The sequence below is a fragment of the Anopheles coustani genome, chromosome 3 (genome assembly GCF_943734705.1).
Source record: "Anopheles coustani chromosome 3, idAnoCousDA_361_x.2, whole genome shotgun sequence".
In the NCBI taxonomy this organism is placed as follows: domain Eukaryota; kingdom Metazoa; phylum Arthropoda; class Insecta; order Diptera; family Culicidae; genus Anopheles; species Anopheles coustani.
In genome coordinates, this window is record NC_071288.1 from 6,285,041 (window position 1) to 6,311,100 (window position 26,060).

Genomic DNA, 26,060 nt, shown 5'->3' on the forward strand with positions numbered 1-26,060 from the left:
ATCGCTGTTTCGCTTTAACAAATCCAACATGGCCGGCCGAATTGCGATTGAGTCTTTTAGCTGTCAAACCACGGTGTGAAAAAATCTCTCTTCGATTGCAAAAATAGTCTTCGCGGCGTTCTTTCGTGTAGTAGGTTGGAAAAACTAATTTACAACGATTTAATTATACGTAATTGCAGTAACAAAGTTCTAATATCAATGTGCAAGAAAAGGGGGCCAACCTAACGGCGGCCAAAGTGTTGGTAGCACGAGTTGCTACTCTGCAAGTGTCGTTCGAAAAGCGAAAGAAAAAGTGCGTGATACCTATCGGTGGAGCCATTACACCGCCACGAAACCGTGATGATTTAATCAATGCCTTATGTCGCCTTTGCGAAAATTTCATAGAAGAGCTGATAGCCCTTCCTCAAGTGCACGGGTGTTATTAGGCGTAAAGTGCTTCAACTTCGTTTTTGTTGCTCGATGCGACGAGCAACAAACCCTTCGCTGTCCCAGTCTACGTCATAAAAGGCGTCATCTTTGTGTGTTTCTTCAAATCCCGTGGGTGATCCAACGAAAGAAAAAAAAGTAGTGAAATCCCGTAGTAATCGCGTTGGCACTAGACATGAGCAAAGTGTGTGGCGTTCAGTGTTCGTTACTCCATTTTAGAGATTCGATTGAAATCAAATAAATTCTTAAAAGCCACTATCCCCGCTGAAAATGCCATAACCTCACCTCACTGAGTCCGTAGTTTTTCTTTCTTTCTCTCTCCCACTTCTTCTTTGCGGAAGTTTCTGTCTAACCCTATCTACGCTTCCTTCTTTATGACTACGCAATGTGTTGACGTTCCAAGCAAGTATCGAACGAATTTTGTCCAATTCTGGCGCTCTCTTCGAGTCCTTAGAATTATCAATCGTTTGGCGTGGAATTGATTTGAAGTGAAAAATGCAAATGCAGCATAAATTCTATGTTCATCACGAACGAATAGCCGTGCGAAGAAGAAAACTATATGGAAAAAGCGGATCCATGAGATTCGTGTTGTCTTGCTTGCTCTCAGGAGCGTAGTTCGGAACGTAGTGGTTTATATGGATTTAGATTATTTTTCTCATATTTGTTCACTGTTAACTTAAGTTTCTCGATTTGTAAGAAGGTTTCAAAAAGTTCGCTACACTATTAGTAGTCACAACAAGCTTTGCAGACCAACCGCAAATAACCCCAGACAGTACGACGGAAAAATCGATACATCGCTCCATATCGCGCTAAACCATGTGGGCAAGAATGAGAAGGAGACAGTAGAAAAAGTATGAAAGAGCGAGTGAGGGCCTTGCATTGATGGTTCGAAGCATTTTGTGTTTTGTGACGTATAAAAAAAAAGTGCAGAAAGTAACTCTGGATAGCGGCAGCGGGGAAGCGATCGACATATGATCAGCAAACGAATTCTAACCTCAAACCGGAGGGTACGGAAAGAACAAAACAAAAATTGCCCATTTTCCATCGGTATTAAAGAGGGTGTGCGAAATTCTCTTGCCGTTTAAAGTGTAGTTTGCGTTAAACAAGGATATTGTTCAAGCAAAACGCAAAAAGCTTCTATCGGCGCAGAAACAGGCATCAAATATCTCAATAGTTGCTAAAGGTAAGTTATGTCGAATTTTGCTTAACGGGACCAACTTAAAACCATAGCTTCGTAATAGACTTTGACGTCAACTTTATCTTTAGATAACTTTGTCATTCTCAAACCTATTGTAGGGATTGAACCGAGCTAGATGAATATATAGAATGATAATAACAATGGACGAACTGATCGAAATTATAAACGAATGAATTTTGAATGCGGGGCAACGAAAAATTAAAAATGATATTATTCGCTAGATAGTTGGCAACGAAAATTGGAAGAGTGATGGTCTACTACTGAACCGAGATGGATCTGCATATGGAAAAAGGTGGAACAAAGTACACATTGAAAAACGAAAAGGATTGAACCATCAGTCTTGTGATTGATTTTGACGAGAGTGGATAGTGAAAATGAAGCTAATAGTTGAATTTGGAAGTTGAAATATATTGAAATAGAGAAATGATTCGTGAAATCACGACACCTATGTTATGCCAAGAGTCGGAACTCGTCGTCGACTCAACTGCTATGCAAAACAAATGACTTTCCCATTCAATAAAGTCCCAATCCAGATAATATTTTATCCCATGACCGTGTAAGGTCAGCTGTTTGTACGATGCTTTCATCCGTCGCAGGCACTGTATATTATTTTTTTATCGGTTTACAACTGCTTTCTTTACGTAGTACACACTTGGTTCACTTTACATAGGTTTACTGTAGCCATTCATTTAGAAATTATAAATAGAGGTAACCACGAAAATAGGTACAGTGTACTCGAATTAGCAAGAAAACTGTACAAGGTGCAAAGAACAAAGGTTCATCGCGATTTCGTTGTTGAATGAAAGCGATAAAACAAGCGGTCTCTTCGATTCTTCCATTCACAGGGTTGGCTTTGTTTTGGAGCGAAAGTATGAAATAAAATACCTTCAAACTAGCTTGGACTGTCTCGAGCTTTTAACAGGCCCTTCCTTTTCGGTACGTGGAACATGCGAATATAAATTTTCTTTTATATCAGAGAAAGCGTTTTGCGCCGGTAGGTGCGCATTGTGGCCAAAGGAGCAGCCACTGGCCGAAACGTGACGTTATGGGTCGTTAATTTTATTGTGTTTTCCACGTACTTTTTCCTTCCGTCATAGAGTGTATCGTGTTTGCGTACGTTTCTGAGAAATACTTCGGCTAATGGATTATCATTCATCCTGTGGCTACTGTACGGAATGATCGTCGTAATTTGTGAATAAAGCTGGTAGTAAATTGTACCTGTAAGAGCGTGTAGCGTAAGAAAAAGGGTGCGCCTCTGATCTATTTTGTTGGCGCATACGAAGACCCGTTTAATTCAATCTTTTTTGCATCTTGCTGCTTTGCATTCATGTACAGCAAAATAGTCCAGCTTCATTGAGACAGTTCCATGGTCCAGCTGGTAAAGGTGCTACAAATGCTTTGTTGTAGTTCACAGTTGGCAGGGGATCGAATCCCCTGATGATAAAAGCCTATCCCAATACTCACCACCAGGTAACGCTTATCCGTATTGTTTGTATGTAAACGTTCTGCGTATGAAGCAAAATAAGAACAATTGTGGTGCAGTAGTTATACATAAATGAATTGATTGGCTGACCTTTCACCGTTGACATGATTGAATGATAAATCAATGACGATCGTTTGTGTGTGGTGTCTGTACAATGACGCACGAAGCGAAGAATAGGTGCACAGCCTATTCAGATATGACAATGAAAGTTTGATTGTTTGTTTGTGGCGCCTCAACGTGTGTAGTGATCATTTTTCTGTAGAAGAAAAACATGATCACTGAATCTGCGTATACTTGAGGATGTTTTCTATCTTACTCGATGAAAGGGTGATCTCTCCGGAAAATTCTCCTCAGCGAGGAGACTGGTGGGGGATGTGGTAGCGGAATGGGCTGTCAACAAAGCCGTTCATCGAGACCGTCGAGGAGGGGCTCGTGGATGAAACCTTCGCCGAGATGAACCTCTGTCAATGGTTGAGTGTCTTTTCTTCATTCATCCCGGAACTCAGCCGACTCCGCCATTTTGATTTTTATTTACATATTATTTCGTGGAGAGTTTTGGCTGGCACAGAGCTGCTGCTACTGCTGGTGTTGCTGCTGTTTTGTGAACTGCGGGTTGTGTCCGCCGATCGGTCACCTAGAAAGTCAGTAATTCAGCGGTACAGAGGCGGTCAGTGAAGTCATCCCCTTGCCCCGATGGATGAGAAAAATGGGTGTGTAGTCTGAACCTGAACTCTCTGGTGCCAAGAAAAAGAAGCCCTCGGTGATGGGTATTGTAAAACCGAAGCTAGTGCGTACACAGGGCACGGCTGCCAGTGCTCCGTTTTCTTGCGCTTTCCCTAGCGAAACCGGCCACGGTATCGCTGTTCGGCGTATAGTTTTCTTGCACGAGCACCGTTGTGGCAAGTGATAAAAACTATCCATTCACGGTGGCATTCGAAAAGTCGAGTATCGTACGTGGGTTGGGGTGCTCGAGTAAGGAATTCTATTATCACCGCACAGTGCCAAAGGTTTTTTCCGCTCCTTCGTAAGTGTGTGAAGACGAGAAGATATCGCGAAATGGAACACATTTGTCGTAGCGCTTTCTTGGCTCGTCTGCTATTCTGGCCCTACCTGTGACGAACGGGGCGACGAAGGTGTGTGTTCACTCGCCATTGTATTGCTTAATAAGATTATCGAACGGCTGGCTGACTGCTGTGGCTGACGGTGTGTCGTTTGCTGCGTAAAGAGGAGGAATATTGTGTACAGATATAATTTTGTTACGTGCACTTCACGGGCGGTTGCATTGCTTCGCGTTGACCGAACACCGGAAGAAAGTCGAAAGAAAAGAAGATTTAATTAGCAGCAGTTTATGGTGACAGAAACGGACAGAGGGTCCACATGAAGACGACGGTGTACGTGGGTGTGTGAATGTGTGTATAGTTTCCGTCGCCGTCGTGACCACCAGTCGACATGACTTCCTTCTTCGACCGTGACCAAATCCCTTCTTCCACCCCGGCCCGAGTAATACGCGAGCGAGAGAGGACGGTGGTGTGGTCGATTGTGGAAGAAATGTCCTAATACTTGTCGGCTGAGCCGTACAAGACCTCATGGAAAATTGCCCACAGGTATGGTATTGAAAGTCAATGCTGTCGTGAAAATCATACAATGGGTTTCATTTAAGCAGGCTGTGCAATCCTAATGCGTAAGGTGTTCCTGGTCTGCTGATGTCGTGGGTTGCAAAAGTATTTTTTCTTGGTCATCATCAACTCTAGCATCTGTCAAATGTTGGAAATGTTCATTTGGACCACGATGAACAGCGCAGCGGCGCATTCATCTCGAGGTTTCCCCCCAATGAAACCGAGTGAGCTCCCTCAAAACGGTTCGTCATTTGACAGATGGGCTGCAAAAGTATTGGTATGGTTCTGTAGTAAATTGTGCAGGTGTGTGCGCTCCACCGTCGTCTGACCGTCCAAATCAATCGAAACCCCTCCAATAGATGGACGAACATTTTTCACAATCGCCCGTGGTGATGCATCGTTTTCCACGATACTTCCCATGAACAGTACTCCGGAATACCGTTCGATCGTGGCGCCGGACACGGCGGCACGAGTTTGGAAGCGCCAGTTGTTGGATACACTGCTGTACGTTCAAGGTTCATTCGATCGACTCCTTGACAGTAGGTTAGTATGGTAACGGTCACAGGGTATTGCTAGCCTTCTCACTCTGCATCCCTTTAAAGGGACAATCACTCCCTTTAGTACTACTAGCCCCTGTTATCGCTCCACACGCGCCACCCAAACCCTCAATGGGGATTGCGTTTATACATACGGAAATTTACTCCTTCAGTCTCTTTTGTAGCTGTGGCCTCTCGAGGCCCATATATGCGCTCTGCGAGACTAACCCAACTGTACTACCTTGTATCCAACGGGGAATTCTGGAGAGATAGAAAAGCGCCTGGCACCGCCGTGGACTCTTTCGGCAAAAGTATGTTTGACATCCCGCTCCGAACGTGGAGCCGGACATTGTACACTTGATCGAACGACAACGATTTTTGCAGCGAGGGCGCAAGGGTGGTGTTAAAAGGTTGATGAAATGTTTCGATTGATTTTCTGTTCCCTGTCTCTGCTGCACTGTTGGGGTCTTTCTTATTCAGGATATCGCCTCAAAAATGGATCGCTATGGGAAAAGTGTGCGGTGTTATCTGTTCCTGGTGCTTTTATCAAACGCTGTAAACGTTTTGCAATAGCCTCATTCTAACGCTGCTCACCCCTATCGGATTTGTTATTGTGTTTGAGGTAGTAAAAGTAGATAGATGTAGTTTGCCCCGTTTACACCGGGCCTTGTGTATGTTAAGTGTTGATCCATCAACAGGGTTGTTCCTGCAAGCTCATTAACTGTGTATATTCGCTGTCCAAAGTGTAATGATAAAACCTTCCTTAAACGGCTGCTCAATAACAGCTCCAAGGGGGGTGGCAAGTTGCATCGATTGTTGACTTATTTTTAAGCAGGCGGCTTTTACCCTCCTAACAATAATTTTCTTCGCGTGTATTATATAATGCCACGAAAGAAAACTGACAGCAAGAACGAAGGATAAGAGAGAGAGTGGGTGAATGGGTGGCTGTGGCAGGGTGGATTGTGTGCTGTGTAGACGTTCATGTTGTGTGGCCGCGTACGGATGGTTTGTTTGAATATTCTTTTTTTATCGCATCTTCAGTCGCAAGATAGCGCGCACCCCGCTCCGTCTCGGCTTTCCGATCCACCCAACCCAACCAACCCAACCAACGTGCTGCCAGGCAAATACAGTCATGTGCTGATTAGTGCGCCACTAACACCATTCAGTTCGTTGACGTTCAGCGAGCGCATCGGCTCCGTAAAGCTCACAAGCACACGCACCACTCGCTGTTTCAATCATCCGTCGTATTTTAGTTAGTTGTGCTTGGAAAAGGATTTCAATTTGCCTGCTAAAAGAACATTCGGTGGCGCATTGCATTTCACAAACAATACGTTGTGCCCAAAGGTTGGGAATTTCAACACATTTGGAGGCAGGAAAGGAAAATGGAATTGGTTGTCCTTAATTGAACAGAAATCCACCCCGTTGCAGGAACAGGAAGGATACTCATTAAACTGAAAAGGATATAAGGAGAAATATGGATAAGCGGTGGTAATACTTTTTACTCTCGCCATCCTTTCATTACAGCTTTCACATGTAGGAATATTGGCAAACAATGCAACAATAATATGCATTTCAACTATTGAATTGCATCATCAACCCATCTTACCACATCTCGTAGAAAAGTGTAAGGTTTAAAAGCATAAGAAAGCACGTTTTATATTAGAGACGACTTGTACCATCATCCGTACTTCCTAGCACAATGAATACAAATACGATTTTAACTTAATACGATGCATGAACGTGTAATAGATTTATGATTCAAGGTTTTCGCCGGATGTGTTTCCTCCAAATGTGTGTGTGTGTGCTTGCATTGGATACAACAATAAACAAAACAACATGTCGCCGACACACAATGATGCCGTGTTGCACAAATTGTCTTTAAATTATTGTCACCCTTGGCTTTACTTCTTCGTCCCAAGCCTAGCCGGGTGTTGGTGGACAATCCTAGCGCCTGTGTAAATCATATTGCTGTTGCACAAGCTGCTGCCACCCACCCACCCAGTGCAATGGGATGTGGTGCAGTTTGCATTGTTTGTGTTTTGCACAAACGTTGTGTTTTTTTTTGTCCCCCTCCGATCGCCCGCTGGATCACAAACAATGCGCACCCATGCTCGGTTTTATTAGTGCATTTGCATTGTACGGGAGCGCGTGTAAGTGAAAACTGAAGGTTAACAACTAAAAAAGAGTATACCAGGAAAGGCTAGAAATACGACAAAATGCACGCGGATGTGGATTAATTATTCAATCTTTCTTTCTAACACTAGTAGATTTGTATTCCATCCATTTGTTCGTTCGTGAGAAGGGGGGTTTTCTTGCCTACTCCCATTTATTGTGGGTGTGGGATGTTCGCCGTTACTAAGTGCACGATGTTACGCTGTTTCACCCTACTTGCGAAAATTATCAATACTGTCGTTGTTGTGATGTGTAAAAAAAAGTTCATAACAGATGTGCAAAGCAGTAGGCGGGTTAGTTGTTGTCACCGCTTCGCCCATTCTTATGCCAGTGTAAAATCTTAGGTTTTTTTTGTTGTGAAAAGTAGTTACGGCCGCCTTTGACTTGACATTGGACGGTTGGGGGCGAGGATCGGAACAAAAGATGCTATTTTATAATTTTGATCCTTGTATTATCTACTTGTCCTTGCCATTCTATCAGGTTTCATAAGAGACTTTCTTTATCGTGTCCCCGCCTCAAGACAGGACAGCTTTTGGGTCACCGATGCTTGGAAGGAAAATGACGTACGTTACCCAAAATGACTGGCATCCCGGCCCGTAAGATCTTTGCAAAATGCTATTGCCTTCCGTCAGGCAGGTGACAGACGTACCAACGACGCCTTTGCCAGCAAACAACCAACCATCCAACCAAAAGGGTAAAAGTCGAGAAATGTGGCAATCTTGTGGTGCAAATTAAATTGTTGTGTTTCTTTTCCTGTGCCATCCTACATATACCCCCAAGTGTGGGACAGTGAGAGTCCGTCAGTGAAGGGGTTGGCAAGGTGGCCACTGATGATAGTCCTTCTCAGTTGGTTCTAGTTCTCTCGCAGGTGCAGTTGCTATAAAACGTCCCAATCACTGGTGTCGCCTGCGGACCGTGTGTCCTTGACAGTGTGCTACGTGCGAGGTTCGGTTGGCGGATATTATAACGCGCCGCATGCTCCTCACCACCTACTACATTGCTTCGGACCTTCGGTCTCCAACAAGCGAAGGGTGTTAGTTGCATCGTCACCGGAGGTGAAGCTTACCCTTGCCCGCCTACGATCAGAGGTTAAACCTTATTCTCTTCCAGAGGGGTTGGTACAGGGGTTCTGTCTTATAGCTATTTTTCACAACTTTGGGAAACCAAATATAATACTGTTTATGAAGCAGAGCTGAAGTAGTAGCTTGAGATTCTTGAAGCATTGTGTCCTAAACCCCTGATGATTGTCAAAGGAAAAGGACCGAAGGACATAGTTTCGTTATTTTCAACAAACAAATATGTAAAGCCCACGACACTACCTTCCGGGAACATGTTGCCCCGTTTCCGCTGGGAAAACGGTATTCATGAGCGGCGAAGTAAAATGCATATTCCACCCAAGCATACCATCCTTCCTTAAGCACTGGGAAACAAGATGGGGATTAAAATATGCAACGCGAGGAAAAAAGGGGTACGGGTAAGGTTCAGCGTTTGTAGCTGGAATCCCTTCATCACTTCCGACGTGGGTGGATTGTTATGGACCGAGTCCTCCCCCCTCCCCTCCTTTTTCTTTCTACTCACGTCCTTGCCAGATATGTATGTACGCGGTGGTGGAACAGCATTTAGAAAAACGAAAACGGTACATTACCACCGTTGCCCATGGGCAAGTGGAAAGAAAGGAGCTTTTGCTTTCACTGCTGTATATTCCGGCAGGACGTATGGCAATTATTTTTACTGTTTGCTTGCCCCCCACCCCACGGCGGTCCCCCGTTCCGCGTGCAGTGTGTTTTGCAGAGTGTGTACAGTTATTTGCAGTATGATTTTATTTTGCAATGTCTGCTGTCGTCCCTCGTCTTGAAGGAGGTGATGCTTTTTCGCGACGTCGTAGGCAAGAGAGAGAGAGGAAGGAGATGCACAAGGGATGCGAAAGGCATATTTCTTCCGCTCAACTGAAGTGCAGTGGAGAAATGAGCTCACGGTTGGTGAGGATCGGGGGAGAGCCTGCACATTTTTCTAACGTGCCTCTCGAGGATCCGAAGCATTTTCTTTAGCCCGTAGTAGTTGTTAAAACACACACACACACACACCCACACACGCATACAAATAGACACACATTTCTCGAGTGCACCGATGCAATTATATTTCCCAGCTCGTGCTTCATTATAGCTCATCAAACTATGTATGAGCTGGGAATAGTTGGGAGGGATGTAAGTTCCACACTCGCATCGCTCCGGGGCCAACTTATTGTTTGTGGGTAACTACTGCTGACTTACGGTGTGGTTGGTGGTGAGGGTAGTGGTATTGGGATGCTGTTAAACAAATGGGCGCCCTATCAACCTATCGAATCCACGAACTGATAATTATCACACGATGATGAAATTGGAGCAAGCATTTAATAAGTCTTATCGAAGAAATTAAGACATGTTTTCTGTTAATTACGTTTGATGGTGTAGAATCGGGTTTTGGGATGGTTGAAACTGCCACATCTAAAGTATTTCGTTTTTCATGATGCTGCGCGAGCACAACAATCCACCAACCAGTCCGGAAATTCTGGGTTCGCATTTTGAGTCTGGTCTCTATACGATGTTACTATTCTTGGAGAGGTCAAGATTCACTAGGGATGTCGGCTGGATTATGTTGTGACAAATTCAAAATTTGGCTGGCTCGTTATATCGAATCTAGCTCCATTATGGTCGTCACCAATCTACCTACATCTATGTAGTTAAGTTTGTACGATACCTGTGTTAATCTTAACTTGTATCTAGACAGCCCTAGAGGAAAGTAATGTAAAACAAATAAACAATTAAACTATATAGGAACTCCCTTGGACAGCAAAAATAAAATAGAAAAACTTTGATACTGTTTATAGTTTATAGATTCCTGTCTAAGATACGAGATAAAAGCATACTTTGTATCGTTGCTGTCTCTGTTACCTAGACACAATAGCTGCGGAGTAGCTCTAGTACGCTCGGAGTAACAAAAAAAAGTCAAGCAACAAGGAAGTCTAACTCCCCCATCCTGTACGCCAGGTACTGCAACCCTTAGTGGATTAGTTTACCCAACGCTCATTTACTTCCCGTATTGCTGTCTACCATAATGATAAGCCCAGTGTTTACGGCCGGTCCACCGTCGTCTCGCGCGGTGGGCGTCTCGCTTTATAAATATCGGTGAACGCCTCAGGCGGTACGCATCATCAGCATCATTATCATCTGTGATGATGATGGTGACGACGATCGCTGGTAGCTGAACAGCGAGCGAGCGATCCTTCGGCGTACGGGTACTCTAAGGCACTGGTGCTCTCCTCCAATCGCTTTCGGGGTTCGAATGCGGTGTGTTGTGATATTTTCGTACGGTAGAATCGATTATTTTTAGAAGCTATCATCTCTTCGCCGGTTTATTCTGCTTCACTTCTGCCTGGCGTGTAGGATTCGTCCTTCTGTTTAATTTCGAGTAATGAGGGGAGGGGGCGGGCGGATGCTAGGGGAGGGCAGAGAATGTATTTTTTGAAAGTGGTTTTATTTTTATTATACTGCATACAAGCCTCTAACCAATCGGTTGTTTCAGTGTTTCCGTTCTGGTTTCTTTCTTAAGCCCCGCATCATCCCCCGACGCAGGGCCAAGCGCACGTAATCCGTCATCCCTAATCTCTCTCAAGTTCGTGGGGCCGAGAACTTCGAGATCGATTCGTGCGAACAGTTTGTCATCACTCGCACCCACGTCAAGTGGAGTTGTTTTTTTTTGTTTCGCTACCCTCAAAAAAAAAGAAGAAGGTCTGTGTTGTTTCTCACAGCTGACGCGCGCGCAAATGCATAAGTTCATGGCCGTTTCGTAATGGCCGACCTGTATTTAGGCGAGCAAGCGTCAGGAAAGGACGCGTTTCTCAACGGGCCTGCGAGGGTGAGGAGTTGCAATCATTGGTGCACATTAATTACAGTTCTCTTCCCTTCGCTCGCTTCCTGGATCACCCCCGATAGCGCGGTCGGTGAATCGAAATTTTCCAAATGCTTTTCCCGATAACGGCCAGATGCAGGCTTGGATGGCTGTCGGAGCAATAGTCCGGGGTCGGTCCTCGTGGGTCCTCGAACAATGGGTGCTCTAATTTGGGAATAGTTTGATGTGAATGTACGCAATGATGTACTGCCACTGCCCTTGCCATCAACTCTAGACCCTCTCCCCCACCCCACTCTCACACTCCAACCCCACCACATCTTCCACGTGTGTGCGCTTAAATGCATCAAAACTGCAAATCGCGTAGCTTGTCGAATGGGTTGTTGATTGTTTGACGCCGTTGATTGATGTTAATGCAAATTTTTGAACAATCTGTTGGCGGTGGCCCCTATCCCCGATGCCGCTCCCACCATCCACCCACCCATCAGCAGCAGTTGGAATTCGCATCGCTGCGTCTAACGTGCATTGAACGGCCATCATCATCATCGCCGGTGAGAAGAGAAATGGAGGGTGGGATAAAAAAGGAAACCAATCCGGAATGGAGTGAGCGGTTCACAGAGAAGTGTGTAATGTTCTCTGTGTCGGAGGTTTGTGTTATTTTTAGTACGTAAAAGTATTGTGTTTTGTCAATAGTGTTTTGGTGGGGCTGCTTGAGAGTACAGGAAATGCGAGTAGAACGCTCCTACGGTCTAAACCGGATACAGGATCATAGGCAACAAAAGGATCATTCTACCAAACCATCACCCTAGGTCTGCCTTTTCAGTTTTGCAAACATTGTTAATTTTGAGAACCAGGAGTGTCGTTAAATTCAATGCAAAATTTTGAACAAAACCCTCCTGACACTAATAACAAGTATTGCAAAGATTGTGGTAATGGCGCTTTAACGAGTTATACGATTAAGCACTTCTCCAGCGCAAACTCTTTGTCGGTTAAGAATCGTCGTTGATTGCAAACGAAAAAGTGCTGGAAAAGTGTTCGTTATTTTGCTTTACAACCTCATCCCGATATTCTTTCCTTCGCTCCATACTATCGATGGCTGTGGTGCTTCGCATGTGCCGCAAAAAAGGAAAATAATCCTGTGCAAGAACTATATGATGATGATGATGATGCCTGGAGGGTTTTTTGATGGCTGTGGCTTTCGGCTTTGATGTGGAGCGTCATCGTAAAATCAGCTGGTTCAAAGTACACCCGGCAGTGTAGTACACAGTGTGTTGGGCTACGTCCGTTGCGTTGTACGCGTCCCCTCCACATCTCCCCACCTTCATTCCACCACACGACTGACACTCCAAGGACACGGCCCTGGTGGATGTCGTCGACGATGAGATGACGATGAATTGAACGAACGAGAGAACTCCATGCGGCGAAATGAGTATTGCTTCTCGCACAGATGAAACCACTACACCAATGGCACGGAATTGTTTTCGGATTTAAATGATCTTGTGCGTGTGTGTGTGTGTGTTCTTTTTTTTAACGCATCCGTTCGTATCCTTTCCGCACGGGAGGAGAAAGAGAATACTTGATACGGTTTGGGAGAGATTTTCTTGCGGTTCCTTTTTCAATAAACGTACGCGGGACGAAGATGAACACTCCAAGGCTTGCCTTTGATGTGTGATGCACCTGCGCATTTCCCGGAAGGAGGTCCCCATCACCATGCCAGGACGGTGGGTGGTGAAGCATGGAATACTTTGTGAAGCGATCGAGGCACAGACGACACTAGGTCAAACTGATGAACTGATGCTGGATGTTCTTATGTAAAGAAGGTGTATGGTTTCGAAATGATGCAACCGACAGTGACAGAGGGAAATGGAAAAGTTTTTACCGATGTCATTATGTAAAAGGAAACTTTCAATAAACTCTGCTGTGCGCCGAGTGAAGTTTAACGTTAGCGGCCGAGAACTATGTTACACTTATTATAAAAAAGGCAGTCACCATACAATGTCTGGCGCTTAACACGGGGGATAGAGCTTTGCACACAAACACACCTCTGCTGTAAACGGTGGCAATACCATTTGCAATAACTGATAAGATGCCGGGTGGGGTGTGGACAAAAGTAAAAAAAAAGAATCAATATCAAACAAATAATACACACCCCATGCAACCCTTCTCACCATACTCTGACCAGGGAGGGGTAGTATGGTTGTGGGTGGGCAATGCGCTAAAGTCCCTCATGGTGTATAGGGGTGACCTCTCTTGCCCGCACTCATTCTACCGGCAGTCTTTTACGTTCCCAATAGGAGGGGAAAGAGGACAACACAGGTTGTATCTATCATATAAGGGATGTTTATCTGGAGCAGACAAACTTATCATTCTCAGCTTTCTTGTTTAATGAAAAATTCCTTCAAGTGGAATCACTTGTATGTTGTATTGAACCGATCGTGGCGTAGAAAGCATAAAACTAGGACAATGTGACGGAATGTGACGAGGTTTTTGAAAGGGAAAATTTCACGTTGGACTGACATTGCATTTGGACATAGCACCTCACTCTATTTACTTTAGCCGGTATCGATTAACTAATTTATTTTTTCTTACTTTTCTCTCCTTTTAGATATGATGCTGCATGTATCGAAGAACCAAAGCCAAAGCTTAACATATGACTTACAAATGTTCCAAAGAAAAGTTGTAAACTATGGCTAACAAACACATGGACTGGAATGCTCGTAAAGATTTCAATTAGGGACCAAAACAACTAAAAACCACATTGCATTGCATGGCGTTGATCTGGCGTCAATCCGGCGTACTATTTGCAATAAATGTCATTTATATTTTACATCTTTACTTATAGGGATGTGTACTTCACAGTGATGCGGCAATCGTGGTAAAAGAAGCCGTTGAAATTCAAAGTGATAATAATCGAACCCGTGCTCCCCTGTTGTGTGAATGTTGAAGTTAAAAAATCTGATGAAAATATCGGCGTAAACGAGAAGCCTCCGCTGTGTGTTGCATGTGAAAACGGAAGTATTCCAAGCGAGAGGAATGCGTTTAGCATAAAAAAAAAACAAAAGTATGCTCTAATCCGTAGTACTGCCCCTGCTGCACTCTAGTTTAAGCTAAGTGTACCTTCAAATCGTCGTGAAGCTGGCACGTTAATCAGCAACTTGTCTTGTTCTGGGTGTAATGTGACGCCAAGCAACTAGCTCCCGATCCGGTAACAGATGCCAGTTTAACAGATTCACGAATCAGTTCGAGGCGTGTGTACGTTTGTCCTGCCGTTCTGTAAAGGAAGCCAGCACCGAGTGTTTTTGTACGCGAGTTGAATTTTCCGTTGGTTTTCTTAAGTTTATTGTTACTGTTGCCCAACCAAACCAAGCAGGCCGATATAAAACCAGTGTACGAAGTGTTGCTCGCAACTCACCGCAAACAAGTGGGAAGCGCTAATTTGATTATTTTTTTCATAGCGTATCCTTTTGATCGTTGAGCTCATAATTTTTGTTTTGTGCATTTTGGTAGAAGAAATAGCCAGCCAGTCGGTACGCGGTCGTGAGGAAAATGATCTAAACAGTGTAGCGCAAATGCAATATCGCAAAAGGAAAATCCTGTTCTCTTCGGTGTGATTACTGCGGCGAATCGGTTCAGTGACGGTTACGGTTATCCTGTCATCGAACGGTTGCTCCTGCTTGAAAGCATCGTTTTGTGAGTCAAGTTTTGCTAAGTGTGTGTGGTGTCTCGTTGAGTGTACTACAGTAGGCAACACACAGTCGAAAAGTTGGCGTTGATTCATCGTACGATATCTACTGCCGTAGGTTTTTGCTGATAAAATATAAAGTAACTCATCCCTCCACGGCGCGCACGGTAACCGGAAGCTTGCAAAACCGTTGTCGTACCGACAGCCAAACGTCGTTTCCACGAAACGAACGACCGGCCGAGAAATACTGATAATCCCGTGCCACTGGCGGTGACTCGTCGATCCTTCTGCAGGTATAGTCACAGGGAGGTGGATCCATCGCTTTCGGAGCTGGCGAGGATCGTCACCTAGCAACGACACGCATACACACACCTGAACCCGCATCAAGCAAGGACGCAAAACTGCAGCAACCCGCAGAACAAACGATGTCGTCTGGAACGTTCGTAGATCGAATCGATCCGTTCGCCAAACGTTCGCTCAAGAAGAAAAGCAAAAAATCTCAGGGCTCATCACGGTACAGGAATTCACAGGATGTGGAGCTTCAGCAGTTGCCATCCCTCAAAGGTATGTTTGTGGTGCATTAGCGAGGAAGAAGATTTGGCTGTGGCGAAACTAAACGCTTTGCTGTCATTCCAGTTGACTGTTCCAGTTTAGAGCAGGAGGAACTGTTTATCCGAAAGCTACGGCAATGTTGCGTATCGTTCGATTTTATGGATCCCCTGTCGGATCTGAAGGGGAAGGAAATCAAGCGGGCAGCCCTGAACGATCTGTCAGCCTACATCACACACGGCCGCGGCGTGCTGACGGAGAATGTTTATCCGGAGATTATCAAAATGGTAAGCGTGCAATGATGTCGTGCGTAGAGCAATATCCACTCCGTGCGGAGCATCAAATTGCGACTGGAACTAACGCTGATGTTCTGACAAATTTTTTTGTCCCCGTTCGCCCCATCGCGTTCGCAAACAGATATCGGTAAATTTGTTTCGAACCCTGCCGCCGAGCGAAAACCCCGACTTCGATCCGGAAGAGGACGATCCCACCCTAGAAGCTTCCTGGCCCCATCTGCAGCTGGTGTACGAGGTTTTTCTTCGGTTTCTCGAGTCAGCCGACTTTCAGGCCACGTTCGGGAAGAAGGTGATTGATCAGAAATTTGTCCTACAGGTATGTTTTCGGTGGTGTTGTTTTGGGAGTATGAAATTCGAGTGTTTCTCATTCCTCTTCTACACATTTTTGCAGTTGTTGGAACTGTTCGACTCTGAAGATCCGAGAGAGCGCGACTTTCTCAAAACCGTGTTGCATCGTATCTATGGCAAATTTCTAGGATTACGCGCTTTTATTCGTAAGCAAATTAATAACATATTCCTACGTTTTATATACGAAACGGAACACTTCAATGGCGTCGGCGAACTGCTGGAGATTTTGGGAAGGTGAGTTCGAAGTAAACAAAAAAAAAAATACAAAATCATTCTCGAGAAGTGAATCTGCTGATCTTTCGGGTTTATAATTTTGGTTTTATGTGGAACTGTCAGAAAGGAGCCGTAAAAAACATCAGCTTTCAGAGGCACATTTGACACTTGCGTGGAAAGTCTCCAATCCTCAGTTCTTCCAAAGCTGTTGGGGGGAGAGTTGGGTTGGGGTAAGCGGCACACTCACAATGACCATGCGCAGACAGCACGTGTTCATTCCTCGCAAGCGGCGGCGCTGCTTGCGTTCATTCGCGCAAGACGGGGAACTCATTCCGCGTCCGCCTCCTTCGCGGGTTTGACCGTCTTCCTCAAACACTTCCTCATTCATTGGGAATACTGAAATGATCTCGAGACATACAACGGGAGAGAAGTTCGTTGGTGGGCACACATGGATGTGTGTACGTGCTTTTCTTGGCGCATGTGTCGATGCGTGAAAATTGATTCATAAAATAAATACACATAAAAACACCCCCAAGCTGAGGCACCCTATCTTGGGAATATGCACTAACATTATTTTGAAAAGCATTTTATTAACGTGCTTACATCAATGTGTATTGTAATGGAAAAGATAAAAGAAGTAATCTTTTTAACGAAATTCTAAACGTATTTCATTTCTTTGCAGCATAATCAATGGATTTGCTTTACCGTTGAAGGCGGAACACAAGCAGTTTCTGGTGAAGGTCCTGTTGCCATTACACAAGGTAAAAGTGCTGTCCCTCTACCATGCCCAGCTCGCTTACTGCGTGGTGCAGTTCCTCGAGAAGGATGCCTCACTGACGGAACCGGTCGTGCGGGGTCTACTGAAATTCTGGCCAAAGACGTGCTCACAGAAGGAGGTGATGTTTCTGGGCGAGATCGAGGAGATACTGGACGTGATCGAGCCGCCGCAGTTTGTCAAAATACAGGAACCACTGTTTCGACAGATCGCCAAGTGTGTTTCCAGTCCACACTTTCAGGTACGGCGTGGACGGGCGGTACAACAAATTCATTTGGCACGTGTGATCCACCGCATTTGTTTCGTTCGATAGGTTGCCGAACGGGCACTCTACTTCTGGAACAATGAGTACGCGATGTCGCTGATCGAGGACAACAATGCCGTTATAATGCCAATTATGTTTCCGGCCCTCTACCGGATCAGCAAGGAGCACTGGAATCAGACGATTGTCGCGCTGGTCTACAATGTGCTGAAAACATTTATGGAGATGAATTCTAAGTTGTTCGACGAGCTAACAGCAAGCTACAAGGCGGAGCGGCAGAAGTAAGTGTACCGGTTTTGGCCATGGAGTGTAAACATAGCTTTTGGGAGCTTTTCAACTTTTACTGGCAAACTTTTACCCTAATATACTCACGATCGCCGCTAACCACCATTTTTTTTCCTTCTATTTCATCAATTGACTGCGCGCTATCTTTTCCCTTCCCTGTCTGATGCGTGGCTTTTACCACCCGCTGGTCCCTCCACAACCGTCCGTCACTATTTTCAACCCCATTGGCAGAGAGAAGCGGCGGGAACGAGAGCGTGAGGAACTGTGGAAGCGTCTGAACGAGCTCGAGATATCGTCCCGTGCGCCAAACAAAGAACAAAATCAGCTCACCAATCAATCGGCCGGAGGACTAATACAGGACGGTGGCAATGCGCCACTCGGTGGGGGTCCCGGCAACGCGCAGCTAAATCCCAACCAGCTCTCATCGTCCGCATCCGTTACATCAGCCTCATCCTCGTCGCCGTCGTCGGCGAACTCGACTGGCAATAACATCAACAACAATAGCATTGGCTCGCAGCCGCCGGGGTCATCGGTCGGTGCTGCTGCCAGCGCACTATCCGCCACCTCCCAGCAGAACGCCGCGGCGGTTGATGCGGCAGCTGCGTTAAACAAGTGATGTACTGAAAAATATTTTTTCTAAAAGTGCGCCCCTGCCTCGGAGCAGCCGCAGCAGCAGCAACACATAGACTTGCACTGAATTATAATTGTTTTTTTTTTCATTCGCGCTCCTTCCACTTCGATGGAGTCAAATAAATCACACATACACACACTTACATACACGCATAGACACCTAAACGAACACATTTCCTTCGTCACGTGTTGATGTCATACTTCGTCGTAAAAGCTGTTAAAAATATTTCGCTACACCATCTACGCCCTCGAAAGCTAGACTGTAGCGATTGGGTAAGCCGAAAGAGCAAGGTCGAAAATGCCTATCTGCGAAATATGTGCGTGTTGTACCCATTGAAAACAGCTAGATAAAAAAATAATCAATAATATGAAGGAGTTAATGTCGAGCTCATGGAAAAAAAAAATGTTAAAAAGAACCGTTACCGTTAATCTCTAAGAAATCGTTTCGGTTGCTTTGCATTACTACTTATCTTTTCTTCAAGAAGTAAACATTGTCATTGATGCTACTCAAATATCCTTATAAGTTAATGAAAAATAAAAAGAGGCAAAACAAAAGCTAACGAATATAGAAGAAAATCGTATGCTCCTGTAAGCAGTCCTACTCCAGTGAAATAGTTTACATACAACGAGAGTTTACTAGTAGACGAAATACAAATTGATTTTTAGTTCTTTAGAATTGAAAAAAAAAATCTTGAAGCTATTGATTATCTTCGAAGTACAAAGTTCCGTCACGAGTCGTCTTAATTTTCGAAACGACAGTGTATTCTGTTGGTCATGCGTAAAGAAATTTCACAAATTATTTAGACCTCTTCTTGGACGTTACGTCGGAGTGTCTTACAACTTCATTTTTGTACTGATTTCAAATGTACTCTTCGCATCGGATAATGTACAGAATACTTGATCTTCATTTGGTGCGATGTCATAAACAATTGTTTAAAAATGCAGCTCGATATTACTCACTCATTGCAAGCATAGGGTAGCCTTCAATTTATGGAAACCGGCATGGACGGATCGGCAGTCGAAGACGAAGAAACGAGACGAATTGGCGAGAGGAAAACAGTATAAACTACACTGCGACAAGGAAATCATATGTAAAAGCTGCTTAAGCATAGAGTTTTTTGGGAAAAAAAAACTAATTGATACACGCTTTACCACCGGGTTTGCAATAATGCAATATGACCATCATAAAAAGAATAACGTGAATAGGAGAAATTTTTGAAGAAGTTTTTGTTTTAGATCCTTCGTCATTTGCCCCTCCATAACATGCGAAGCACATAAAAAAGCAACACCATCATAGTCATCATCATTGCCCCAAACCAACTCACACACCGCGGTTTGCATTGCATTAGCATAGCATAACATCATCTGCTAGCTAACACACACACACAGTATCAGATACGGCGGCGTAACCGGATAGCGGTGAAGAAGAAAAAACAAAAATAAAAAACACGGTAGTGAATTACGATGTTTATAAGTAATAAGGATCGTGAAATGGTAAACTTCTACGAAAGATAACATGCCAGATGAATGTGTAGGAAAAATGACGAGAAAAAAAAACACAACAAATATTTAGAGAAAAAAAAGCAAAGTAATAGTGCAACAAACGAGTAACAACGTACACTTTCCCCCCCACTCCCCCACGCCCCACATAAACACAACAAACTCACTCACAGAGAAAAAAAAAGAATTACTGAACAACCATGCTTAATATTCTAGACATATTAACAATACTACAAAGAGAGAAAAGAGAGCGAGGGAAAAAAATTTGCGCGTCGAAGGGAAAAAACTAATAGGGGATGCGTAATGTAACAAGTCAACAAACAACTAAACACTGCAGAATGAATCATCCGAAGAAAGGAGAAAAAAGATAAAATAATATGCAAGATGATTATATTATAAATAAGGTGAAAATACATAAGAAACTTAGTGGAAAAATCACGAAAATGTAGATCAGTGATGTAAAGGATAAAAAGAGAACACACGCATACACAACCCCTCCCAATACAAACACACACACACATACACATACACATACACACTGATAAAAGAAGATGTATTTGTTGTAGTTATATGAAAAATTATAATATTAATTATTATTATGCGCCAGAAGAAAAACAAAAGATTATAGCACACACTCACTGTAGAGCGGGTGAGTCGGGGACATGAAAGTTTTGCTTGTAGTGGCAGGATATAAGAAAAAAACATCCTGAACATGGCAAAGTGTCGTCCCCGCTATGGAAGCAGAGCGAATGAGAGATATCGATGTGATTCCCGCTTTTTTTTTCTAGTGTGCATGAGTTGAGCTTTGTGTGTATGAACGAGAAGGGAGAGAACGAGAGAAGACAGAGAAGCTAGATGGAGCGGTACATCCTGTAGCGGCGGGGGTGTGTGTGTGTGTGCGTGTGTATGTATGCGTGCAGATATGAATGTGTCCTTGCTGTGAGGTTGCAGGTAGCAGGAAAAAAACAAAAGCAAAAACACAACATCTCGCTCGTTAAACTGTTGGGAAATTCACACCGTGCTGTACACGTTAATAGATATCAACAATGGAAAATGGAATGAAATAAAGCAAAACAAAACGAAACAAAATTCACCTTATCACACACACACACACCATATATACCATACATACATACAGCAAATCATTCAGAGATCAACCTGAAAGATCACTTACAGCAAGTGACTAGCTGATAATGGCATGTCAAACAGGAAACGAACACCACCCACACACACACACACACAAACTCTGTACGCTTGCGCTCCGCTGTGTGTTTTATGTGTGCCACTGTGGCAGGGGATACTTTGATGCTTCACAACACAAGTGCCGAATTGCCAAACCATAAGACGATCCCCTTCCTTCCCTCAACAAATAGACAAACATACAAAAGAACCGACGGGATAAGTTCTGTTTCCCCAACTCTGTGCCAGGAGTTAAAAACCTCCTCTAATAAACAAACCCAAGAGTAGAAATGTAAAACCATATGACTACCTTTGGCTAGTAAAAACTAACGATAGGAAGGAAAGTGGCCAGCAAAGAAATTGACCAGCTGTCGTTGAAAGCTTAAGCTCGATAGTATGCAGGAAATGATACGGCATAAAAGGCTAGCCTTTGTTGATGTTTATTCGCTATTTTCGTTTCCCCGATTGATATGCGCTATGTCCTTCGTCACCCTTCGCCTTATTACGGTTCCAGCCCGGGTGGAAACTATTAGCGACGTTGGTCGACACTATCATGGTCCATGTGTGACCAACACGAATTTCCGTCTGTCCCAATCGCCCATGCCTGACACCCAATCCGGTCAGCTTGTACCGGGAGAGGAAATTGTTTCAAAGCTTCTTTTTCTGTTTTCTCTTCCTTTCATGCGGAACAAGGCTGTACAATTGCTCCCCGATTGCAGCCTGGTCTACAACCTGTTAGATTGTACCTTCTCCGGGCATTTCTTTTCGCGGTGAAATATAATAGAACCTCTGGGTTCATCCCTTAGGAGAACATTTTCACGTAGTCGGTTTGTCACCCCAAATTCATTAAATTTAACGCATAGAATAACAAAACTAAAAGGAAGAATAATTATTGTGCACCCAAAATACAAGTTGCAGATCGAATGTTTGAAAAACATCGGATGTGAAACCACCATAACCTGAAGGGCTGCGAAAGCGCACCGATCGACGTGATACTAATAAACAAAACCACCCATCATCCGGACAAACAACAGCTGTAGGATGGCATTCCCCCCACAAGCGCTACTAGAAGAACAAAACACTTCAGCTGAAACCATATAAGAAGGACAGAAATATACAGTGTGTGTGTGTGTGTGACCCAAAAGGCTAGGAAGAAAGCCTATGCACGTCACGGTAGAGCAGCAGCTGCTTGTATCGACTATCTAAAAATATTGTACTCGACTAAAGAAAGCAATGGAACGATGGATGGATACATCAATAAACTCAATATATGACATTGGAAACATATGGAACTCTGCATAATTGCTACGTTTAAGCGGCCGATGGCGTTTAAGCGGCCGATGGATTTACGGGTGTGTTGTGTGGGTGTGTGGAAGGATGGATGGATGAAAGGGTGTATGCTGTTTATCTTAGTTGCACACGATCTGCCATACGTACGACAGCATGGATTAATATCCTTGTAGGATCCGCATGCTTATTATTTGTTTCAAAGTTTTCACCAACCATCGTTTGATCAGCTTAAAAAGCATCATTAAACCAACCTTTCCGATAGCGAAGTGCAATTGAACGATCATAAAATATAGTGTCGAAAAAAAAATCAAAACATTTGCTCAATCATCATCCTCGTTGTAGTATAAACTTGAGTTGCATGAGTTAAAAGAAATCATGCTATTGTAAACAAAAGACCGGCGGCACCATCGGTTTGAAATATACTCTGGATTTAGTGTTTCTGTTAATTCCGCCGCAAAGTCTAAGAGAAAAAGAAAATGTGTACTGCACTTATTTCCCAGGCTTGTTCGCGTATTTCCGATCTGGTGTATGTGTATGATAACTAAGCTTTCACCGGCAAACCTTAGTAGGCAATGTCGCAAAAAAGTATGATTTATTGCTACTAGGAGTGCAAATCATGTTCGAGTGTCCTTGCAGCATAGGAATGTGTGTTTGTATGTGCGCATTTGTGTGGGTGTGTGAATGTATGTAGTTTCGCGTGGATGTGCTACTTTGATTTCCCCCGTAGCTAGTGCGTTTGCAGCAGAGGCATCCTTAAGGTTTGGGGGGGAGGCATGATTAATGACGGGATCGAGTCATCTTGAAAATCTACGACGGTTACCGCGTAAATTCGCGATCGAAGTAGTCGTGCTTTACCCTGCCCGGTGCAAACCCCTCGAAATGGTTGGTTACAAAAATAAACCCTGTGTAATGCAAAATAATCCCCTCTTTTGTTGTACCAATATCTATAGGGACCTGGTAAAATCGTATGGGAGTAGAACAGAAGCACACCGGGTAAAAACTCCGTTGTATAAATAATTAATAGAAATTCAAAAGCAAACTCATCTCCTAATCAAATACACACACACACACATACACACAAATTACATTACATACAACTACCCCATGAAAACTTTCGAATTTCCACAAAACGCACTGTCTAGGAGAACGAATGACAAATGTTTTTAAATTGCGTTGCGGAATATTTGTGACTGTACCGAAGCATAAAACTTGTTTAGAGGATCGTCAATCGAAGTGAACAAAACATAAAACAAAAACTACAAAACAGATCGTAAAAATGAAAGCATCATAGATATTCTGCAAACAGAAGCTTCCCGAGAAGAGCTAAAACGCGTATAACGGGGAAGTGAAATGATAGACCCTAGGCACGCAATGTTCGGCTATGAAGTGTGTTGTGCGTATGCACCGATAACAAACGCAAACAAAAAAAAAACAAAAACAAACGCATCCCTAGCGACTTTTCACGATGATAGACGTGAAACTTACGAGCAACTGTACGCAAAACTAGAAAGAAAAAAAAAACTCACAGCATTAGAAACCTCCTACGCAACGCTTTGTGGTAAACTTAGTGGGATGAAAGATATGCTGTAGTAAGAAAAAAGAAGAAACAACAATGTTACGCAGAACGTATGTCAGTGAGATTAAGTAAAGAATTTAAGCGATCAGGAAGGCTAAATAAATCACAGATAAGTATAGCCCAGTGGACAAACAGATCCTTCATAAACATATGAAGACGTGTACACATAAATACACACCACCCACTGATTTACACAGCAACACGTAAAAATGCAATTGTGGTAGAATATGTAACTAACACACACACACACACACTTACACTGACACACACATAGTCACACGCCCCGCTGCATCCTTAGTCTCATTCTCATCACCGGACAGTCGTAATGGATCTTCTTACCAAAAGAAACCGGTACAGATGCTGAACCCATAACAGTAAAGTCAAGCAGGCAGCAGGCTAGTGTAGCCTTCTTCATCCAGAATAGAGAGAATGATGCTGTGCTGATGATAAATAATAGTAGTCAAATAAGAGAATTCAAGCAGGGCGAAACATATGTTGACAAACAAGTGAAACAGCGGAACACGAGTCTTGTTGCCGGTTTGTGGGAGCGAAAAGCGGGGATAAATGTGCACACACGCAAGCACATAATACAGGCGCAGGCAGGCGTCTGCGGGTAGTGAGAAAAACAAAGAATATATATATTAAACAAACAACAAAAAAGAAAAAAAAAGAACAAACTCTGTGAATAAAGGAAAACAAGCGTGTGTGAAGGATAAACCGATGGAGAACAAGAAAACGGAAAACATCCTTGCAATGCAAATGGTTGAAATAAGGATGCAATAAACAAACACTGGTTAGGAGAAGGAGGAATGGAAAATGAAAATAAGCATACACGGCAAAGTGTGGAACGCTCGCTCTCGGGTGGTTAGATGGTAAAACGAAGATGACGATCGTGGCCGGAGCGCAACGATCATCGTGGTTGAAGTAGGCGTTTTTGTACGCAAATAGGATGCACCATGCAGCCAGCAATGCAGTGGGGAACGATAAGTGCACTGTGACTTGACTGCATCACAGGTAAGCGCAAAACCAAACTGAGAAAGAACAAGAAACGAAGGACGAGAATCGAAGCTGAAGCAAATGCAAAGGAAGGAAAGAATAGAAGTGCAGCCGACACAACATGCAAACAAATAAAATGTTAGTAAAACTAAAGTGTTTAAAAAAAGTAATGAAAAATAATATTATATAATTATTAAAAATAAAAAAATCTATATAAGGAAAATATATATCTATGCAGCCGTACCATTGATGACTGCCTGACGAAAAAAAAGTGGGTATGATACTATTATTTTTTTCGTATAAGAGGTCCTGTTAATACGGACTACATGTTTCAGGTTCATCAGATATTCAAGTTGAGCATCAGTTGTCATTTTCGGTTTTAAATTTTCTAAGTCATTTTAATTTTTTCTTCAATGAAGAGATAACCATTATACAACAGATATTTGCTATATTTAGATAGACCCGTTATGCCTTTAGTAGCTACTATCTTTTTGGTAGTCCTTTTATTTTTATGTTCAAAAGAATGCAATCAATTTAATGAAAATCATTATCACAAGGAATTTGATTTCTCTTCTTTTGTCATGTTATTAGGTAACATTATTACATTTTAATCAGTTTTCAAGTTCATCCAGATGAGACACGTTGACTGAGAATATAAATACAATTTTCCGGGCAGCCTCCATGGCTGACAAGACTGAGCAAATGCCGGGTATTGATTCCATTTGAAAATCTGGCCGATCGTATGGGATGCTCTCGATTTTGAATTTCTGGCCGAATTTTGCACCTGTGAAGCTAACAGAGAGGTTAATGAAGTTAGTTAAGCTAGTTCCCTAGTTATACCAATCTGTTCAATCCCAACCACCAGCTCACCAAAACAAATTCTGCTTGAGGATATCGTCCTGTATAAGAAAAGAATAATGAGCAATATAGTGTAGTATTTTTGGAAGATTTGAGGCAGTTAGGTTTAGTATGATTTTTATCATTCATCCACGGAAAGTAAACTTGATGATGAATGCTTCAAGATCCTTTTTAACCTCAATTTTTCCATGTTTCGAAAAATAATAAAAATCTACAAAAACATGTCCATAATAGCAGGTACTTGATACTTTAATTTTAAACCTTACTTCAATTAACATTATATCTTAAGACACAGTACAGCCTTA

At 43.3% G+C, this 26,060-nt stretch overlaps 1 protein-coding gene across 7 annotated transcripts; it reads left to right on the top strand.

Moving 5' to 3' along the window:
* The first annotated feature begins 18 nt into the window (after positions 1-18).
* Positions 19-23,960, top strand: LOC131259681 (serine/threonine-protein phosphatase 2A 56 kDa regulatory subunit epsilon isoform). 7 transcript variants are annotated; one of them, XM_058261246.1, is made up of 10 exons: positions 19-134; positions 14,159-14,377; positions 14,824-15,006; positions 15,117-15,562; positions 15,635-15,834; positions 15,965-16,159; positions 16,235-16,425; positions 17,087-17,420; positions 17,493-17,722; positions 17,958-23,960. In XM_058261246.1, exons 4-10 carry the CDS (start codon positions 15,424-15,426, stop codon positions 18,340-18,342), a joined length of 1,674 nt encoding a protein of 557 aa, XP_058117229.1. In that variant the 5' UTR covers positions 19-134; positions 14,159-14,377; positions 14,824-15,006; positions 15,117-15,423; the 3' UTR covers positions 18,343-23,960. The 7 variants fall into 7 exon arrangements, with proteins under 7 accessions (XP_058117229.1, XP_058117223.1, XP_058117225.1 ...); XM_058261242.1 differs by having other exon boundaries at positions 69-130; positions 14,824-15,562; XM_058261241.1 differs by lacking the exon at positions 19-134 and adding an exon at positions 162-292 and having other exon boundaries at positions 14,824-15,562.
* Positions 23,961-26,060: the final 2,100 nt, after the last annotated feature.

What these genes read in the sequence shown, in the direction of transcription:
- LOC131259681 (XM_058261240.1), top strand. Translation starts at nt 15,424, where the DNA reads ATGTCGTCTGGAACGTTCGTAGATCGAATCGATCCGTTCGCCAAACGT. An exon ending in ATCCGGAGATTATCAAAATG is followed by an intron (nt 15,835 to 15,964) that starts GTAAGCGTGCAA and finishes GTTCGCAAACAG; the next exon opens with ATATCGGTAAATTTGTTTCG. An exon ending in TTTCCAGTCCACACTTTCAG is followed by an intron (nt 17,421 to 17,492) that starts GTACGGCGTGGA and finishes TTCGTTCGATAG; the next exon opens with GTTGCCGAACGGGCACTCTA.